General features: G+C 40.0%; 1 protein-coding gene across 1 annotated transcript in view; it reads right to left on the bottom strand.

Annotated features, from left to right (window-relative positions):
• Positions 1-747: 747 nt before the first annotated feature.
• The window catches only part of TNS3 (tensin 3), a 255,871-nt gene continuing 235,936 nt past the window's right edge, over positions 748-20,682 (bottom strand). Inside the window, 8 exon segments of the mRNA XM_040549792.1 lie at positions 748-4,147; positions 5,926-5,952; positions 6,125-6,193; positions 7,527-7,695; positions 11,688-11,765; positions 13,152-13,229; positions 16,397-16,492; positions 20,535-20,666. Coding sequence (XP_040405726.1) covers positions 4,003-4,147; positions 5,926-5,952; positions 6,125-6,193; positions 7,527-7,695; positions 11,688-11,765; positions 13,152-13,229; positions 16,397-16,492; positions 20,535-20,666 — 794 coding nt within the window. The 3' untranslated portion in view covers positions 748-4,002.

The raw sequence follows: 20,682 nt of genomic DNA, 5'->3' as shown, positions 1-20,682 counted from the left end.
ACTGTACTATTGCATACTTGTCATCTGTTCCACATTATAATTCATTCTGATAAAGATTAATAATTTTGCAATTAATTCTCTAATGTTACACCTACGCATAAACCTCACAATGGTCTGTAGCAATGAATGACAGCCAAGCATACTTAATGAAAAATTTCTGCCAGCCAACACCTCACAGAAAATGTATTAGCATGATATACCAGCGTTTATCACTCTCAGAAATAATCCCAACAAAACATGTATATAATCCAACACCTTCAATGTGTGGCTAATGCACAGATTTTGTACTCAGAGAACTATTTCGGTCAGGGCTTAGATATTGCTACCCCCACTCCACCCACCCACACCTCCCAACCTCCACTTCTCTGGAAGTTTTTCCAGTGTAGTCACGGTAGAGGAACAGTGGCTACATTGGAGTCATTTAAATGGATACAGACATCTCAGAAGGTGACATCATATATTCTTCCTTCTTATAATGAAATATGCAATGCAGGCAAAAGGCACTTTTGTATTATTTTAAAAGCAAAAGATCTAGGAAAATCGCATGCTCTGACTAGACTTGAGCAGCTCAGACTCCGCAGAATTTTGTGGAGTCAGATTCCTGAAAGAAATCTTTAAAAAACAAAGTTAAACCCTTACTTCTGCATGCAACCTGTTCTCACTTCACCAAGATTTCCCTCATTAACTGGTTTTGAATGCAAGAAAGTAACCTTCTTTCAGAACAGATTGTCCTGTAACATTGTATTGTGCAATTTCACTTTCATAATTTTATTATAATCTGAATATCTGAAGAAAAGAGAAAATGACTATACAAAGAATTTATAGAACATTCATTTACATACTGGAGACCTTTTGCTGCTTTACAGTTTGAAGAAAAAGACCCCAAAAATCACTATTTTAGAAGGTAAATACAAGAAGGAAACATTAAAATTTTAATGATAATGTTGGATACATGGGAACCATGTAATTAAAAACATGACGCTTAGCATTTTTGTAGTATAACACTGTAAGATAATAGTATATTTAATAAGCAGGTTAATAGGAGCCTGGCTAAATACATGTGTCAACTTGCTGGCATTAGTTATGAAACTGCATATACACATCTACCAAAAACCTTGGAAAGCAAGTGCTGTATTAACTATTTAATCTTGTATTTGCCATGAACATAAGTTTCATGAATATCCTTCTACATACACTACACAATGGTACATACTGAACTGTTTTGCTTTCTGCAATTTTTAATTAATTAAAAAGCAAAAGCATGTGACAATTTACCATCCAAAGGAATGCATAATAGAAAAACTCCCTTAGAAACAGGGCAACTTCTTTTTCCTACTTACCAAATAGATCTGAACTCCCAGAAAACACCACCAAGAGTGGCAGCATTTATTTCCTTATGTTCCTGAATTCAGCATGCCTTAAGAACACATTAGGAATAAAAAAATAAAGCCTCAAATGGAAATGACAATATATGGGGAAAACATATGCTATATTTTCAGCCCAAAGGCCAACACTTGGTGTCTAATAAGACACGCTGAAATTTAAATGTCACCTACAAAAGTGAAAAAATATAAAAATTTCCTTCTCATTTGAATGCTCACAGCATATCAGATTTATTGCATAACATTTTTCTACTAGGAAAACTGACAATCTAATTGAGATGCCAGCTGATTAAATCCACTGGGCTCCAGCTGGCTGACTAGATTAGGCAATTGGATTCTTGGTACACCAGAAGAATACTAAAAGGAAACTTCTCACGTTTCAAAAGAATCAAAATTCCTAGAAATAAGAACTGCATTTTTGGAAAATACATAAACACCATTTAAATAGTGTGGATAGTATATAAACATCATTTAATACCTCTGTGTCAGAAGAACAGAATTATTTGGTAAAAATCAGTGGCACTTGCCTTTGTTGCTTCAATGGTAGCTACAATGCTTTGGATTGCTTCACCCTTCTGCAACATCCAATACCCACTGTTACTAATACGCCACTTCCTGGTCCAAATACATTGAACTTCAAATCCTTATTCTGTCTCTTCTGTCCCATCCTCCACCCCCACCCTACCTCCAATATAAAGTTATTTATACAAAACTGTTAACTAAACAATTTGGTAGTATTTTTTGCTGTGGTCACTCAGTAATGTTTCCATGGTCCTAACAAATCAGGGAAATTAGGAAGAAAGCTATTAATGAAAAACAGATCGTCATTTATACAAGCGTAGTTTATATAAACGTAGGACAAACGTAGTTCAGATTGGTGGAACATTAACATTCTTACCATACAGCCCAGTGTTTTCCACTTGGTTTAGCCATTATTTAGGAAAAGAGGATGACAGGATTAAATACGCAAAGTGGATACAGTTACTAGTTAACCCTGTGCCTCATGCGTCCAGTATGCTGAATTCAGCATGTCACTTTAAACCTTAGGTTATTAATGTAATGTTGACAACCACACATGAAAGAAACAGAGGCAATGAAACTTTCAGTACTGTTACTCTGCAGTTGCTTTATTACCCTCAGTTCTAATATGGAGGTCTAGAACTGTTCTTTTGTGAATGGGAATTATACAGTAGACCTCCTTGTGAAAGCTTACCTTCCTTGTGAAGATTTCCACTCTAACCTACTTTATCCATTTCCTGTAATTTATCATTGCTGTAAAGCTAATTAACATTTTGTTGTGCATTGAAAATACAGATTTGTTTAGAAAAGTATACAGAGATATGTACAGGTGTGACAGCTGTACAAATCATGAAACAAATGATCTCAAGAAATGGGACAGAATAACAAAATAAATTCCTTTGGGATCTCTTGTCTCTATAAAGCATAAAAATAATTCCTACAGATTAATAAAAATTTAAAAACATAGCCCCAAAAGTTCAATAAAAACGGGACTAAAAAAAAAAACATTTACGTAAGTATTCAAAGGGGGAACAAATGTTACTACAAAAACAGTATTGCAAAGAGACATGGAAATGGGTAGTAGCTTGTCACACAGTAAGACAAAAGTCAAAATATGAAACTCTATTGTCTACAGCAAGGCACATGCTATACACACTTATGCAAAATACTGCTAAAGGGCAAAGCACAACATTCTTGTTTAAGGATATCTACACGATATATCAAGATCTGAGATTTACTATAAATAATTTGGTACCAGCAAAAATATATAAATTATAAAATTTTATTTGTTTTTCCCTCATTTTTATCCTGCAATTATTAAAACACAGTATCTTCCCTTAGCTCTTAGTATAAAAAACACAGAAAAAAAACAATCACAGAATACGTTTCCATGCAACTGATGTGTTTTTTCTGCCACCTCTTCCCTATTTAAAATGATTCAAGTTAGAACTGCCCAGCCTTGCTTACACTAAATACAGAGCAATCTCCCTGAATTTTCCACATTGCTGTTCCTTTCTAAGCAGAAATCAACTTGCAAAAGCCTTCTTTTCACATACATATTCCCCTTCCTCCATTCAGTTCCCATCACTGATTCACATAAAGATGAAAAGAATAGCAAATGGTCTCCTCAGACCATCATTCTCTCAAGAACATGTTTGCAAGGCATATAGCTACCATTGATGCAACTATGGCAAGTTTCTTTGTGGAGGTTATATGAAACGTTTGCTGCACTAAAAGGTAGCACAGTCTAGTGAGTGAATATGTCTGCTCCAATAAATGATGAGAAATTGCATGTGAACATATATTAGAAATCCTTCAGGAGAAAAGCTTTTCATTTATGCTTCATTCAGGTATGGGCTACATGGGTTTGGGTGGCAAACAGCTTCTTTTGCTCTGTCCTTTGAAATAAAAAGAAACAAAAAATGCTTTGCTAAGTAAGAGTCATCTTCAAAGAAAAGACTGAACTCTTGCAAACATAATGCAGGGAGACTGTCCTCTGCTTTCCTTCTTGGGAATAACATTGCTGCTGAACAGACTTCCTCTCACAGCACTTTCCTTCAATGAAGTCAGCGAAGAGCTCTGAGTCAGCGCTGGAAAGGTGTCACATCTTCTTCTGCGATCCGATCATGACCTTTGATACAAAGTTCACAATGGCGCTGGCAGGTTGCTCTGGATCATGCTCTGCAAATAGGTGGCACACATTGTCTGTAGCACTGCCTTGCTTCCTGGCAACAAACCCAAATACTCTGCAAGGGCAACAATCACACTGTATCAGAGAACAGACAGATATTGTCTCATTTCATAAAGCAAAAAAGATACTGTAGAAACCAAAAGGACAAGGACAAACGCACAAATCGTATTTCATCTGATGTAAAGGACAAGGTACTGTGTGACGGCTAAAAACAGTGGTCCAAATCACAGAATGGTTTGGGTTGCAAGAGAACTTAAAGATCACCTAATTCCAACCTCCCTGACATAGGCAGGGACACTTTACACTAGACCAGCTTGCTCAAAGCCTCATCCAACCTGGCCTTGAACACTTCCAGGGATGGGGCATCCACAACTTCTCTGGGCAACCTGTTCCAGTGCCTCACCATCCTCGGAGTAACGAATTTCTTCCAAATATCTAATCTAAATCTACCCATTTTTAGTTTAAAGTCACTACTCCTTACCATATCACTACACCCCCTGACAAAGAATCCCTCTCCTGCTTTCCTCTAGGCTCCCTTTAGGTACCAGAAGGGTCCTATAAGGTCTCCCTGGAGCCTTCTCTTCTCCAGGCTGAATACCAACTCTCTCAGCCTCTCTTCATAGGAGAGGTGCTCCAGCCCTCTGATCATCCTCATGGCCCTCCCTTGGACTCATTCTAATACTTCCATGTCCTTCTTGTGCTGGGGGCCTCAGAGCTGAACACAGTCCTTCAGGTGGGGTCTCACAGGAGCAGAGTAGAGGGGGAGAACGACCTCCCTCGACCTGCTGGCCACACTTTTGATGCAGTCCAGGATATGGTTGGCTTTCTGGGCTGCAAGCCCATATTGACAGCTCACATTGAGCTTCTCATCAACTAACTATATCCATTCTCTGGCCAGCCTGTATTTCTGATTGGGATTGCCGCAACCCACATGCAGGACCTTGCACTTAGCTTTGTTCAACTTCATGAGGTTCACACAGGCCCTCCTCTCAAGCCTGTCAAGGTCCTGCTGGGTGGCATCCCTTCCCTCCAGCGTATAATGTCACCTGTCCCTGCCCTCCCTTTAATACTAACCCATGGACTGCACCAGCCAAATCAGAAGCTCCTCCCTCAGTGGCTCAGAATGGCCAGAATCAGGTAAGCATACTATCCCCTTTCTTCTACTCTTTCTGGTTTGCATCCTGTACTGTTTGCTGTCAGTGTCATGCTACCATCTCTGGCGATATATTTAAGCTGATTCAGTACTGCTGTTCTCTTACCTATCTTTGAGTTGGGGAGTTTGGTGTGGTGAGAGGTGTGTGTTGGTGCAGGTAGAAGGGTGTCAGGGAGGAGACAATGATGTTGGTATTCAAACAAAAACACTTTGCAGTCCACTGGTAATTATATATTTATGTCCGACACTAGTATTATTAGGATTGTTTTCATGTATGTGCTTTCAGGGAGGGGAGGGGGGGGAGGGGAATTTTTATTTTTTTTTAAAGCCAACAGTCTGTGTGAAACAAGTAAGCTTCAGTTAGTTTTAGTGGCTAAGTGACACTCAACTGAATAGCAAATGGCTGTTTTCATTTCCAAACCTTTATGCAAATCAGACCTGCAATGTAAACAAACCATACTATCTCTGGTTCCAGCCATCCAACCATCACTTAATTAGGCCATTACTTGCAGAATTGCGGATGAACTAAATTGAGTCTAACTGCAATGGACAGAGAGTTTTACCTTTCTGCTTTCCCTTCTCCATCTGTGACAAAGGTAACTAGAAAACTTACAAACTGATCACTGTAATGATATTCCTAAAACATTCAGTTACAAGAGACTCAGAGGGGTTCAACTTACTTTGCAGAAAGGCCATCTTTCATCCATCTTGACGTCCATAAGAAAGAAATGAGAAAAAATAAAAGAAAAAAAATGGAGAAATAAAATGACACTTCCATTAGGTTTTGTTGTTGTTTCTTTTTGTCGTTTTTTTTTTTTTTTTGTAGATAATAATACAAATAACATATAACATATTAGAAATAGTACTTGTCTTGCTTACTTTCTGTCTTGTGGATCCAAGGCACAGAAAATAACAGTGTTGGCTGGATAATGTCGCCGAAAGAAGAGTCTGGATAGGAGGAAATAAAATATTTTAGAAATAGTTAAGATGCTTAAAATTTTAAGCAACGAACAGAGCTAAAAAATCAACCATATTTAGTCTAAATTTAATAATGGCAATATATAGCTTTTATTATCTCTGAGTCTGTTTTAAAGCCAGATGAACTATATGAATCATAGAACGGTTTCCATTGGAAGGGACTGTAAAGATCACCTAGTTCCAACCCCACTGCCATGGGAAGGGATACCTCCCACTAGATCAGGTTGACCAAAGCCCCATCCAACCTGGCCTTGAACACTTCCAGGGATGGGCATCCACAACTTCTCTCAGCAACCTGTTCCAGTGCCTCGCAACCCTCATTAGGAAGAATTTTTCCCTAATGTCTCATCTAAATCTACCCTTTTTTAGTTTAAAACTGTTACCCCTTTCCCTATCACTACATTCCCTGATAATGAGTCCCTCTCCATGAACTGCTCCAACCAAATAAATCCATATTTAAAAGAGTAACTTTAAGTTTTGGACCATAAGAAATCTGACCCCAAAGCAAAGAAAAAGAACTAGAAGTATGATTTTTTTTTTCTAAAGACTGACCGCTTACATACTATATCAGTGGGAAATACAACTTGGAACTTGTGAATAATTTGATTAAGTTGCTAAATATAAGGACTCCTAGGCGTTATGATTTAAGGTTTTCTCTTTGATTTACTACAAACGGTTTCAGAACCCATGGAACTAGGAAGTCTCGCATTTTTTTCTTTTTTCTTTTTTTTTTTTAATTCATAATAAATTCCTGTCATCCCTCCACTATAATGGTCAGTTTTCAAATCTAAATACTTTTTAGTAGCCCTAATAGCATTCAGTACAGAGTAAATATAAATTATTTTTTTATCATAGTAGTTTACATGTACTAGGCTATCCAAAGCACTATTTCAAATACTGGCAGCACACACTGTCTGCTCATTCAGGCTCTGTTCAGTTATACTGGTGAAGGATACTGTGAAGATAAATTACTTCACTGAATAGACTGAATATCAAATGCTCCAAAAGCATTACTTCCCATTTTTCTGAAAAATAACTACAATGAAAAAAATGCCATGGCAAAGTAACCTTCCAGAGACAGAAACTGCCATGTGGAAGAAATGCCTACATCTTAAAATATTCATCCTCCAGTACTGCAGGTTGCTGGCAACCTCGAGGGATAGCAGACATTGTTGTTCTTTACGCAATCCTAATATCATCTGAAACAGAGACTGTAGAACATAACTAGAAAAACGACTCAACAGCAAGTGACATTTATTGGAGACAAGGACAGATACTCTCTCCCCATTCTTCTTTTGCTTACTTTCTTTGATTATCTGTCAGTGTGATTCCCTGTGCAGACACCTTGAAATGGACAACAGTTGAGATGGGAGAAGGATCTTGCATCAGCGTCAAACTCAAGGCTTTCTGTACTGCCTGGTAGCCTGTGAGGGACTCCATCTCCACTGAATTCAGATACCAAACATTACACGCTGTAATGAAAGATGGGAAAGACTCTGGGAGGTCATTACATCAAAGCAAGCAGACAGGAATCTTCTGAACAACACCAAATAAAACGAAAATTTTCCACCTTTACAAAGTGAACAGAGAAGACTGACAAAAAAAACACCGCATCTATTTGTACCTCACCATGTCCCACTGTTGCTTCATATTTTAAGATGATAATTCTGGAGTTCATTTTTGGAGCCTTTTACTGCCCCATTGTTTTTAATTCAGTTACAACAGCCAATGGGAAAATACACATTTTCTTCAGTATAAATTGATACATTTCACATTTTCAAATGGTGCTTGTTACCTTCAGAGGAAACCATTCACTCGTTTAGCAAGACAGTAACAGTTTTCTCCCCTCAAAGAACTGAGGATTGCTGCAAAATTCATATCTCAGTAATTCTGTACTGCTTTGTATGTTTAGTAATTTTAGGGCAAACAAAGCAACTTCCAAATTGAATTAACTACTCAATATATTAGGTTGATTCTTTACCTCTGCATGCACTTATTTTAGGAGCCCTTTTCTTCTACAGATATTAGTATCTTCTGGTGTATCTCTATAAAAAGTAGCTCATTGGTCTCTAAAGCTACCAAACAGTTAATTTATTTTTTAATCTGGTCTCAAAACAAATCTGCAGCGACCAATAGGACCGTAAGTATTAATATTATATGGCACTATATAATAGTACTGTAATACTGTATCACACTGTATAGTATTATACAGCAAAAATGGCATACAGTATTATGTAGTATTAATTATTAAGGTTGTATAGTATTAAAAGAAGTATTCGCATGATTAATTACTTTCAACTTGTGTAAAGTCAAAGTTACAAGCAGATTAATAACATTTTTGAAACTGAAAAGTTCTCTTAGTCTTATTCTACAGCACAAGAAACAATTAAACACATCCCTAACTGAACACTGATACCAACAGACTTTGTGTTTTGGTTAAAACATTTGTGTAAGTATACAGGAAAGAATTTACAACTCTGGCAGCAGATGTGTGCAAACTGCCATGCTAATATTTGATTTGTTATCAGTTTAGCCTGCCTTGCCAACCTTACTATGAAAGCAAAGATTAAATGAAAAAGCTCCTCTTTTCATATGGCTATTCTGTAATTTGACTAAAGCCTTTTCTTATTACTATCTACATAAAATACACAGCTAGACACTGACACTTTCAAAACAACTAAGCAGTCATCAATTTACAGACTGTATAAGTGTAAGTTTGATTCCATCATGGCTATCAGCCCAGTAACTTCAAGCTCTGGAGGTTGTCAGTGAAAGAAGGGATCTAGAGATTTGATTTATTTGATTTGTAAGTGAAAGGATTCGGAAATGTATTTGTGCATTGGCGTGCTAGTTTCAATAACTTTGTTTGAAACAATCACTATACAATTCATACAGAGAGGCCTTCTTCACTAAATTGCGTACTGCCATGTCTACCCAAAATTGTGAATAACATTCCAAACCATAAACTTTCTTATTTTCACATGATTACTGCGTATGTTTGCTACAGACCTAAAAAGCTCTTCATTAAAACTCTGAGCTTTTCCCACCAAAAGAAGCTTGCCATGTTCCCCAGCCCCATTCCTCACCCCTTTTGAGGCTCATATAAAGGGTTTCCCTTCCTTTGCAACAGCCATTTCACTGGTATCAAGAGACCTTCTACATGACCTAGCCAACCTTGCTGTCTAGATTGCCATCAGTGTGATAGCTCAAAAGCAGTTAATAAATACAGTCAGATTAAAAAGTAGAATACAGAAAAGGAAAGGTGGTGAGAAAGGCTGAAATATCTCTCACTTCAGAACAGCAAGTATGTATGGTCTGATCTAGACAGTTGATGGGTTATCAAATGACAGCAATCCCACAGAAACTGTATTCAAAGCTAGAATGAAAGGAAGATGTTTGTATCTTTCCTGTAAAGTTGCTGCTCTTATCTTTCATAAGTGGCATTTGTAGTCATGTCTGTGCTACCACTGATAGCTATGCAATACGGCCAGCTTAAGTATCCCGTGCTGCTTTTATATTGGGAATGTGCTTTGTCCAGAACACTAAATCCCTTCACTCTACTAGTGGAAACAGATATGAAGAACTTGAACTTATCTGAGGCACAAAATTTGGCTGTCAAACAGGAAAGTTAATAAAACAAGGTCTGTTTTAGGGAAAAGCCACTTATCTGTATAGTTTCTAGACTTCAGTTGTCAATCTTTGGGATTTGTAGTTTAGCTTCTGCATTTAGATAATTATTGGAAATGCCTATTGGGTTTTTCAGGCAGCTATATAAATCATCATTCTAGGAAAAACATCTTTTTTTGCTTGTGCAGTAAGAAAAGGGTGGGGTGGAGAAGGGTAGGGAAATGTTTGGCAGGGAAAAACTGCATCTTATTTGACTAAACTACAGGTGCCCACACAAGCTTAGATGTTTGGAAAAGAAATAGTTAACATGTGTCAGTGAGGAACTCGACAACTGGAAAGCTATCGACTGGATAGGGATCTCTGAAACACAGAAAATCAGTGGGAAATAATGTGTCAAGGCAAAAGACTGACTCTCCTAGCTATCTTATCTATTCATGTTCCAATTCCTTGTTTAAAAACAAAACCAACAAGACAGAAAAAATATATAGACTGTTTCCCAAATGATCCATGATGTGACAATCCCCATAAGGAGTTATCTGAATACTGCCCCAAATGGTGTAAGAATTATTTCTTTTTATTTGAAAAGCCTTGCCCAACCAAAGAGAAACCAACATTTCTAAAAAGATAACCTGTGCCCATTTTGCTGAGTTTTCAAGAGAAGTCTTTTAATTCATTTTCCTTGGCTTTTGCTCTGTTGGCTACAACAAACACCATCAGCACTGTTATACAGAAAGGTCAACGTGCTCATTCCTGGCACAGCGTCACTAAGGCCAGCCATTGCCTCAAATGCTTGATTAGAGCATTTGAAGTGATACTGCAAATTTTTAAGTCAAATTGCTGCATAAGCAAAGAGCAACACACACACTCTCTAGAACTGCTCAGCTTGGCAAGTGCCCCATGCAGAAGCACCCCAAAATGGGTTAAGGGCAATGAGACAGCATTCTGATAATGGCACGCCTGGCTGCAACATTTTTGCTTGTGGCTCTAGTTGTAGGCTGAACTCAAGGAAGAGTGTCAAACATAGTGTATTAGCCTGCTCTAATGGGACTAAATCATAGAATCATAGAATCACTAAGGTTAGAAGAGACCTTCAAGATCACCTGGTCCAACCATCACCCTATTACCAATATCACCCACTAAACCACGTCCCCTAGTGCCATGTCCCCAGCACCACATCATTTGGTGGTAACTTTGTCAGGGCTCTTCTGTTATATCAATAAAATGATGGTAATACAACTTAATTTGCAGAATGGATACTGCAGTATGCATAAGAATTCATAGAACAGCATCCAGTGGAAAAGGTACTGGATATTTCCTAACAGCATGCATCACCAAGCACAAGGCAATGGTGTTTTTTTTTGTTTGTTTGTTTGTTTTTTCAGATATATTGGTGGATAAGCATTTTTCAGTGGTATTTTTTACTTCTATGCTGAGAATTTAACCCTACCGAACACTTTCATTTGTTGCCATTTGCAGACCTCATAGTTCACGAACTTTTACAGAACACAGGTTGAAAACAGCTTCTCAAAGTTTATCATTATGAAATTAATGTCACTGCTTACAAATTGCTGTGCTTGAACGAACCCATGAGTACCTCAAATTGTCATGGGACACACAATGGGAAAGCAGATACAAGGTTGTACAACTTAGAAACTAGTTACAGAAAAGAGAAAGAACTTTGTACATATCCTCACAGTGCCCTTTACACTTCTGCACAGCACTCTAAATATAACTATTTTCTTTAATCAGCCTTCAGTCCAGTCTTAGCATCAGTTTTTCCCAGCCTGTAAAATATAACACTTAGTGACAGTCAAATGCAAGGAGAAACTTTACCAACCTGCACCCTGTTTGAGAAGTTCTGTTGCTGAATTTGCAGCAGTCTGTGGAGAAGTTTCTGCTATCTCTTCCAATGGATCTGAGAACAGAAAACACTATCCATGTCTTGTTTGTACTTGGATAGACAAAGCAATGCACATGGTCAAGTATAAGTCTAGCTTTTGTAAATGTGATTTTGTGTACTGGATAAGTCTTGGACAGAAACATTAAACAATCTTGCATCTGCACCTATACCCACTCATGTCATGTGGCCTTGTTGTTGTTTTTTGTTTTGTTTTGTTTTTGTTCTGCATCATTTTTTACCTCCAGTGCTGCAGGAGGGATGTTCAACATTTATTTCCTAATAGTCACAGAGAGAATTACATAGATATGCCGGAGGTACAGAAGTGCTACCACATTAGCTTGAAGTTTTCAAAATAGTGCAATTTTAATTCTGTAATTTGTATATTTCACTCTAATTTAGGTATACGGTTTGTTTCTGAGATTAAATAAATTAATTGTCTTTTGATTTGGAAGATAACAACATAATTCTTCTTTCTTCTTTCTTATGTAGAACGCAAACATCTAAACTGTAAAAGCAGCAGTAGAATACTTGCCTCCAAATCTTCTGTTAAAATTACTGAAAAAGCTGTACATCTGTATGTTATTTCAATTATATAAAAGTGTGTAAAATATCTCCCAGTGCTGTATTTAACATTACATATACTGACTTTGAATACATTCAAATGAGGAAGATATCCAGGACAAGGCAAAAGTTTCAGTCCTATACCTCTTCCAGTACAGCACGAGCCGAGGAGGACAAGAACAAGCTTTACAGAGGATCTCTGCACATACGTACCACTGCATGCTTTTACGCTAAAAGATTTCATTAATATATTTGCATGAGTCAAATGCTGTGTTGGAGCACTAACATATGGTCTTTAACAAAAGCTTGAAGAGTTCAATAGAAAACCACAAGAATGTTTCACATTTCAAAAATACATCTGGTGTTAACTTCATGTGGGAAAATAGCAGACTGAATTATGGGGAAAGCATAGGTGTATTCTGCTGTGGTCTTAGAGTGGTTTATGAAATCATCATTACCAAAATTAGAATTACAGTCCCATGATGCAACACTGGCTCCTTGATAATTTACTTAAACAATATTTGGACCTAGGTAAACTGCTGCTTCCTTCCTGCCAGCATCATATACACATCATATACACAGCACTTTCTGTCCTTCACCCACTTGACTTCCCTGAAGCCCTAGGTGGTAACCCCGAGCTGCATGAGTGATTACATCTAACCTCACAGAGGTGCAATTTCATATCTGAGAAGTACATTTGTCTTCCTACACGATAGATTACTGTGCTAAATTCTGTGACTCTCGCATGATAATGATTGGAACATCACAGTACTAGTCTGCTCACAACTTTGAAGCAAAGCCTTGGCTGGGCATATCTCTTCTGTACTATAACAATCATACCTCTGTCTGGGATGAGGAGCTTACAGGGCAATGCCAGTGGAGTAATGGAATGCTGGTATACCAGAGCAGTCAAACTCCCTGTGGTCAGAAATTAACAAGATATACAAGATTAACTTGGTGGACAAAAATAACACTTAACAGTTATGCTGGCTTTCAAATATTTTATTGACCAAGCCCCCATCCCCCTTCACACATACATACACAAATTTCCTTTAAAAATATTTTTGTGGCACCTAACCCAAGATCTTTTTTGCTCAACTTAAGTGGATTTGTGTTCCCCAGCGCTGCTCCAGTTGCACGTACTTAACTGAAGTCATTAATCACAATCATACAATCCCTTTCTTTGCTTAGACGTATTACTGAAATCCTAATCTAAATGTCTGCTTCAAATGGAAAAAGTGCAAAGATGATACAAACAATAACATATGGATGTCAGTAACTTCCTTTCAATGCTCTTAATATCTGCTACATTTTAATATAGCAAATGTAGTAAAACCTTGTGAAGAAAGTAAGAGCACAAGGGGTCAATGCTATGCAATGAAGAAGTGAGAGTGAGGAGCTCTACTTCTTACCCACCCAGCTTCCATTCTCTAGTGCTTTGTCTACATGTGCCTCTATTGTACATTTATAAAAGCATAAAAGATGGCCTAGGCAAAAGCTCCCCCACCCAATGCAGCACTGATATACATAATATTCTCTGTTAAATTATCTTTCTTTTAATTAGTGCCGTAAACTCTGATGTTTGTTTTACCACTTTTACCATTCAGACTTGGCTTCAATTAAAATAACTGTGTTAGTCATCCTCGCCATTAGCATGTAAGACCATATACCCTGACAAAATTCAATCCGTCTTTACTTCAAATAGAATTAGTCATTTTACACTTGCACATTTTACGATAGAAAATTCCTTCACAAGTATATTGGGTGTAAACAGTAAGGTTTGGTAGCAGAGGAGGGCATGAGGAGAGGCCAGAGCTGCCCCATGCCAGTTCCAGCTGGCTCCAATGGCCCCACAACAGAGCATGGATGAGTCCCTCAGCCAAGCTGGTGGCACCTCTGCAGAAATGTATTTAAGAAAGGGCAAAAAGAGCTGCACAGAGGCAATGAGAGAACAAAAAGAGTGCAATACAGCAGAAGGAAGACCAAGGTCAGAGAAGGAAGAGAAGGAGCTGCTCCATACGCCTGATCTGAGATCCACCACACTGCCATCCGTGGATGACCCCACACCAGAGCAAGCGGATATTTCCTGAAGGAACTGCAGCCTGTGGAGAGCTCGTATTGAAGCAGATTTTTTTTTCCTGAAGCATGGCAGCCCATGAGAAGAACCCATGATCCAGCAGGTGAAAAGTGGGAGATGGTAGAAGTAGCAGAGAGGAATTATTAGGTACTGACCAAATTCCAACCCCATCCCCTCCTGTTCCACCTTGGGTAGGATAGGAGTTGAGGAATCTGGGATGAAAAAGTGAAATTGAGCTTAGAAAGGGCAGAAGGAACGGTGTTATTTTAATGTTTGTCTTTGTTTCTCACTACGTGAATCTACTGGCAATAAACTAAATCAATTTTCCCCAAGTCACATCTGTTTCTCACTGTAGTAACTGGTAAGCAATCTTCCTGTCTTTATCTTGACACATGAGCTTTGTAATCCTGCTCACCTCACCTGCCCAACTGAGGAGGAGGAATGAGTGAGCAGCTGGATGGGTATTCTGCTGTTTACTATAATGTGTAATGAGCTTTCATTGTATTATGGCTGAAATGCCATAACGCACTTTTTCTATGTGAACGTCCCACTCTGTTGTCATTTTAGCTATACTGTATAAATATAGTACAGGTCAAAATAAGGCAAAGGTCCTGAATAAATAAGGCCCTCGACATTCATCTAGCTAAGTATAGTGGGTTTACGTGGCAAGGTTTTGGTAGCAGGGGGCTGTAGGCATGACTTCTGTGAAAAGAATCCAGAGGTTGCCCCATGTGAGATAAGGTCCAGCTCCAGCCAGCTCCAAAGGGACCCACTGCTGCACAGAGCTGAGCCCATAAGCAATGTTGTTTGTGCATCTGTGAGAGCATATTTAAGAAAGGGGAAAAAAAAGAAAACAAAAAGCAACAACAACAACAAAAACTGCTGCACAACAGCAGCTGGGAGAGTAAGGAGGGAGAACCAGCCCCGCAGCCCCCAAGGTCAGTGCAGCAGGAGGGCATGAGGAGCAGTAGTTCCACTGCGGCCTGTGGAGAGGCCCCTGGTGGAGCAGGCTGTCCCCCTGCAGCCCATGGGTCCCACGGCGGAGCAGATCTCTACGCTGCAGCCCGTGGAAGAAACCACAGTGGAGCAGGTGGATTTGACCTGAAGGAGGCTGCGGCCTGTGAAGAACCCCCAGTAGAACATACACAGGGAACTAGAACAGACAACCTGCAGCCCATGGAGAGGGGACCACACAGGAGCAGGTGACCTGGCAGGAGCTGCTGCTCGTGGGGGACCCATGTTGGAGCAGTTTGATCCTGACGGATGGACTCCATGGTATAGACCCATATTTGGAGCAGTTCTTGAAGAGCTGCTGCCTTGGGCAGCCCTCGCAGGATTGGTTCGGGGAGGACTGCATCCCGTGGGAGGGACCCCACATTACAGCAGGGGCAGAGAGTGACTGTGAAGGAGCAGCAGAGGCAAAGTGCTATAGACTGACTGCAATGCCCATTCCCGTTTCCCTGTGCTGCTCAGGGTGAGGAGGTGGAAGAGGGTGGATGGGGGAGAAGGCGTTTTTGGTTTCTTTACTTTGTTTCTCACTCGTCTAGCCTGTTACTAATAGACAATAAATTTGACTAATCCCCCTATGTTGAGTCTGATTTGTCTGTGACGATAATTGTTAAGTAATCTCCTTGCCCTTATCTCAACCCTTGAGCCCTTTTCATCATATTTTTTTCCCCTTTCCCTTTGAGGACAGGGAGTGGAGCAGTTGTGGTTTACTCACCTGCACATCTGAGTAAAACCACCACACTAAGCTATCTGCAGCAATGTTGGTAGTGGTTGATAAGCGTGACAGCTGGAAGCTTGAAGTGCCAGAGTGCCCTGCAGATATTCTTAAGGTAAATGTGTACAAGGTTGCTATTACAACAACCCTAGAATGGGTTCCTACAGAAATCTTCAAGACTTGAGCAAAGTATTCTCTCATCTCCACTTCACTGAAGTCTGTAAAACATCTCTGGCAAATGCAAACTATTTCCAATTTCTGTGCCCTGTGATGCACAGTACTTACCAAAGTATGGTTCATTTGGGCATCCTTTCAAGCGCACCCCCTTCTGAGTGCATTCAATCAGAAAATGCCTTACAAGCTCATTCGACAAATCTCCAACTGTGTTAAAAAAGAACAAGAAAGGGCATGAAGAGAAGCAAGGAACAGAGTAGTCTCACAAATTAGCAGGTCTTTATGAAGCAGTTTTCCACATTAACACCAAATGTTTTATACAAAGCATGCCAAACACATTAGAGCTGCTCTGCTGCAAGATTACAAGATGTAGTAAAAAGGGAATTCTGGGGAAAAAAAAAGAAAAAAAAAAAAAAACAAGCAGATAGCTCGCTTTAGATATTTAGTGGAAAATCTTTTAGTATTATAAATGACTGACATCCAAATATGCACTGGTGTCCCAGCTACAGAGACGAACATGAATTTGAAAAACTAATGGCTAGAAATTCTGGTGTATTTGCGAATTAGAAGAACTTGTATCCAATATGACAAGGGAGTAAAAGTATGATAAAATACTCACATTTCTAGTGACAGGACTGAAAATTGCTCACAGAACTTTCCAGATCAAAACAATACAAGATTTAGCTGTACACACATAATGATGCCAAGTCTCTCAGTGAATTTTTAAGTTTTAAAATGTTTTCAGTTTTACTCCAAGCCTTTGCTCCTAAGGCAATTACATGAATTATGGCAATTATATGAAATACTCAGGTTTTTGTAACTCATTAAATTTTTATATCCCAAGGCTCTAATACAAATCTTGAAATTGTAAGTGGGATATAATGAAGAGATTTAAAGAATAAGAATTCCCTTGAGATTTACCATTCTTTTAAACATATACATTAATTTGCACACATATAATTAAGACAACTTCACTATTTCTTGAAGGACTAGTTCGTGGTATTTCACACCTGCCTACAAACTGGAGTTCTTTTCAAGCAATGAAAGGGTTAGTTTATAGCAATAGAGCAAAGCTGCCAAATCATTCAAACCTCAACAGAAGAGCTATGAATAAATGCCGCCTTTGAATCTGGTTGTATCAGCCACAGTCCAGTGAACACATAACCTCAAAGGCTCACTTTCAGACTAATATAGATGAACGCATTAATCTGGACAGCAGAAACTTATATGCAAGCAAGTACTGCAAAGTTCACCATTTCAAACAGCTTACCACTTGCCATTATGTTCATACAATATTAAGAATAAATGAATATAAGTGTATGTAGGAAGGGGAAGCTTGGAACAAGAAACTCTGCAGGAGATTCAAGTGACCAGGAACGCAGCAAACAGAGCAGGAAAACAGGGTGTGGGGCAGCAGTCAGGTGTGGCACAGCAGTTTGCACAGCAGTGCATGCAGGCAGGGCTGGCAGGGAGGGCAGAGTATCCCTCCCCACTGAGGAGACCAGCTCACCTATCAGCTGCCTACCTGGCAATAAATCCAGCCATGGTCTCCACTAGGCAGAAAGCTCTCGCCAGAAAATATGTGGCAACCAGACCGACTGCCTGCCCCAAAATGCAGCTGTTCAGGTCTCCAGCTGTACGGAGTGCCTGAGCCTGTTGCTGTCATCAGAGGGTGGCAGAGATACTTCCTGCGTGAGGTGTGAGCAGGTGGAGAATCTGATCAGCCTGGTGGCAGAGCTCAAGGAGGAGGTGGAGAGATTAAGTACCATCAGGCAGTGTGAGCAGGAGTTAGACTGGAGGAGCAACTCCCTGACATACCTGAGAGAAAGGCACCGGGGTGATACACCCCAGATAGTGGTGGACCCCTGCACTGTAGCTGTCAGGCAGAGGAAGGGGACCTAAGAGATGGAGAGGAATGGAAACAGGTCCCTGCTCGGCATCACAGGCAAGCCACCTCCCTACCCACCTTGCCTCCCCAGGTGCCCTTACACAATTGGCTTGAGGCCCTGGAGCTTGAGGGACGGGTAGGTGAGGATGTGGGGTAACATCCACACAGGAGGTCATCTAGGGAAAGGAAGTCAACTCCACACCTCAAGACTTCCTCCATCAAGAAGGAAAGAAGAGTAATTGTTGTAGGCAACTCCCTTGTGAGGGGAACAGAGGGCCCCATATGTTGGCCAGACTGCTGGCCTAGCTGGGGCCTGAGTCAGGGACATTACCAGGAAACTTCCTGACCCCTCTGATTATTATCCATTACTTATAATTCAGGCTGGTAGTTATGAAATTGCTGAAAGAGTGCCGGGTCCTGCACTTTGGCCACAACAACCCCATGCAACGCTACAGGCTTGGAGCAATGTGGCTGGAAAGCTGTGCAGAGGAAAAGGATCTGGGGCTGTTAGTCCATGCTCACCTGAACATGAGCCATCAGTGTGCCCAGGCGGCCAAGAAGGCCAACGGCATCCTGGCTTGTATCAGCAGTAGTGTAGCCAGAAAGACCACGGAGGTGATCATCCCCCTGTACTGTGCTCTGGTGAGGCTGTACCTCCAGTACTGCGTTCAGTTTTGGGCCCTTCACTACGAGAAGGACATCTAGGCTCTGGAACATGTCCAGAGAAGGTCTATGAAGCTGGTGAAGGGCCTGGGACACAAGTCCTGTGAGGAGCAGCTGAGGGGACTGGGGTTGTTTAGTCTGGAGAAGAGGAGGCTCGGGGGAGACCTCATTGCTCTCTAGAACTACCTGAAAGGAAGTGGTGGGTAGCTGGGGGTCGGCCTCTTCTCACAGGTAACTAGCGATAGGACTAGAGGGAACGGCCTCAAGTTGCGCCAGGGGAGGTTCAGGTTGGAAATTAGGAGAAATTTCTTCTCAGAAAGAATAGTTAAGCACTGGAATGGGAAGCCCAGGGAGGTGGTGGCGTCACCATCCCTAGGGATGTTTGAGGAAGGGTTGGATGTGGTACTCAGGGGCATGGTTTAGTGGGTAATATTGGTTGGTAGGGGGACAGTTGGACTAGTTGATCTTGGAGGTCTTTTCCAACCTATGATTCTATGAGACTGAACAAATTCGTGCCCTCCAGGATGAAGCAACTGGAATCAAAGCTAAATATCACTGAGGGTGAATTGGAAGAATGCTAGAGTCTTGATTACAATTTTCTTTTGCTACCACTTACCTGTAGTACAACTAACATAAACTGGCTCTTAAACACTAGTAGAGTTTGAACGTTCATGTCTTCCTGGATTTCATTGATCTGATGAGAAGAGATTAATAAAAACACCTACAGCTATTCCATTTGCCTCTTTGCAGTTGCTATCACCAGTGCACCCCTACTGTCTACCTCAAATTTGACATTGCAGTGGTTCTGTTGATGTTTCTTGACAACAAAAAGAAGTATTATATGACAATTTTTAATAAGAAATTATCTCAAGATAACATATGAAGTGTAGAGAATTCAAAAATGTTATTGTAATACAGGTGGATTGCTAACCTTGCCACTTCTCTCTGAGTAAGCTTTAAATCTTAGCAAAAAGAAAAAAAGAAAGAGAGAGCAAAGTACACTTCCATAACCACAACAATAACATTCACTGCTTTCCTGTGATCTATGTAGCTTTTCTCCCCAGGCAATGAAAATCACCCCATTTCCTTTCTAGTAGCACCAATGAGCCAAGAACAGTACAGATAGTGCTTACTGAGATCTCATAAATTGATTTATGCTTTCCATGTGTTCTTTTCATTTTATCTTTCACAACTATCAGGTACAAGTTATATATGGAGGCAATGAAGCTGGGAGAGTATGCATATTTCATCACTTCTTTTAAACAACTATCATCTTTCCTTAGGCAACCTCCTGCGATTTTTCTCTAACGTAGAACTGTCTCAAAACAAAATCCTGGGGTCAAAAATATTCAACATCCCAGCCAAGTGAAAGCTCTGCATGATGGTATGAGGATGAAACAGACTTCTAATTGCTAGGGAGGACCCATTACAGAGATGATGGTTTTTCTATCAGGTTGATAAGGTATGATACATGTACTGCCACAATATACATACATTCACAAGCCATGGTCAAACTGAAGAACAAACAACATCTTATTCAGTCCCATTCAACATGATACTAGTGCAAAGAACTAAACAGAGCCTGTAATTCAAGTTGCACTTACTGGAAGTGGGAAGATTCCTACAGATTAACACACAGTAATACAGACTTTCTAACATGTGTGGCTTGTTAAAGGACAGATAGAAGGCATACAGTACCTTTCTTATTTAACTGCAGAACAGAAGGAGGTGGTGTAGCAACTTTCATTGCTAGCCCATAGGCTCCCCGGAAAGAATGACTGTCTCGAACAATAAATGACCCAGGCTCCTTGTCCTTGAGAACAGCAATGGCTGTAAAGAATTTTAG

The sequence above is a fragment of the Cygnus olor genome, chromosome 2, assembly GCF_009769625.2.
Source record: "Cygnus olor isolate bCygOlo1 chromosome 2, bCygOlo1.pri.v2, whole genome shotgun sequence".
In the NCBI taxonomy this organism is placed as follows: Eukaryota; Metazoa; Chordata; class Aves; order Anseriformes; family Anatidae; genus Cygnus; species Cygnus olor.
Note: the sequence above shows the minus strand (reverse complement) of the source record. Positions and strands in the feature narration are given on the sequence as shown.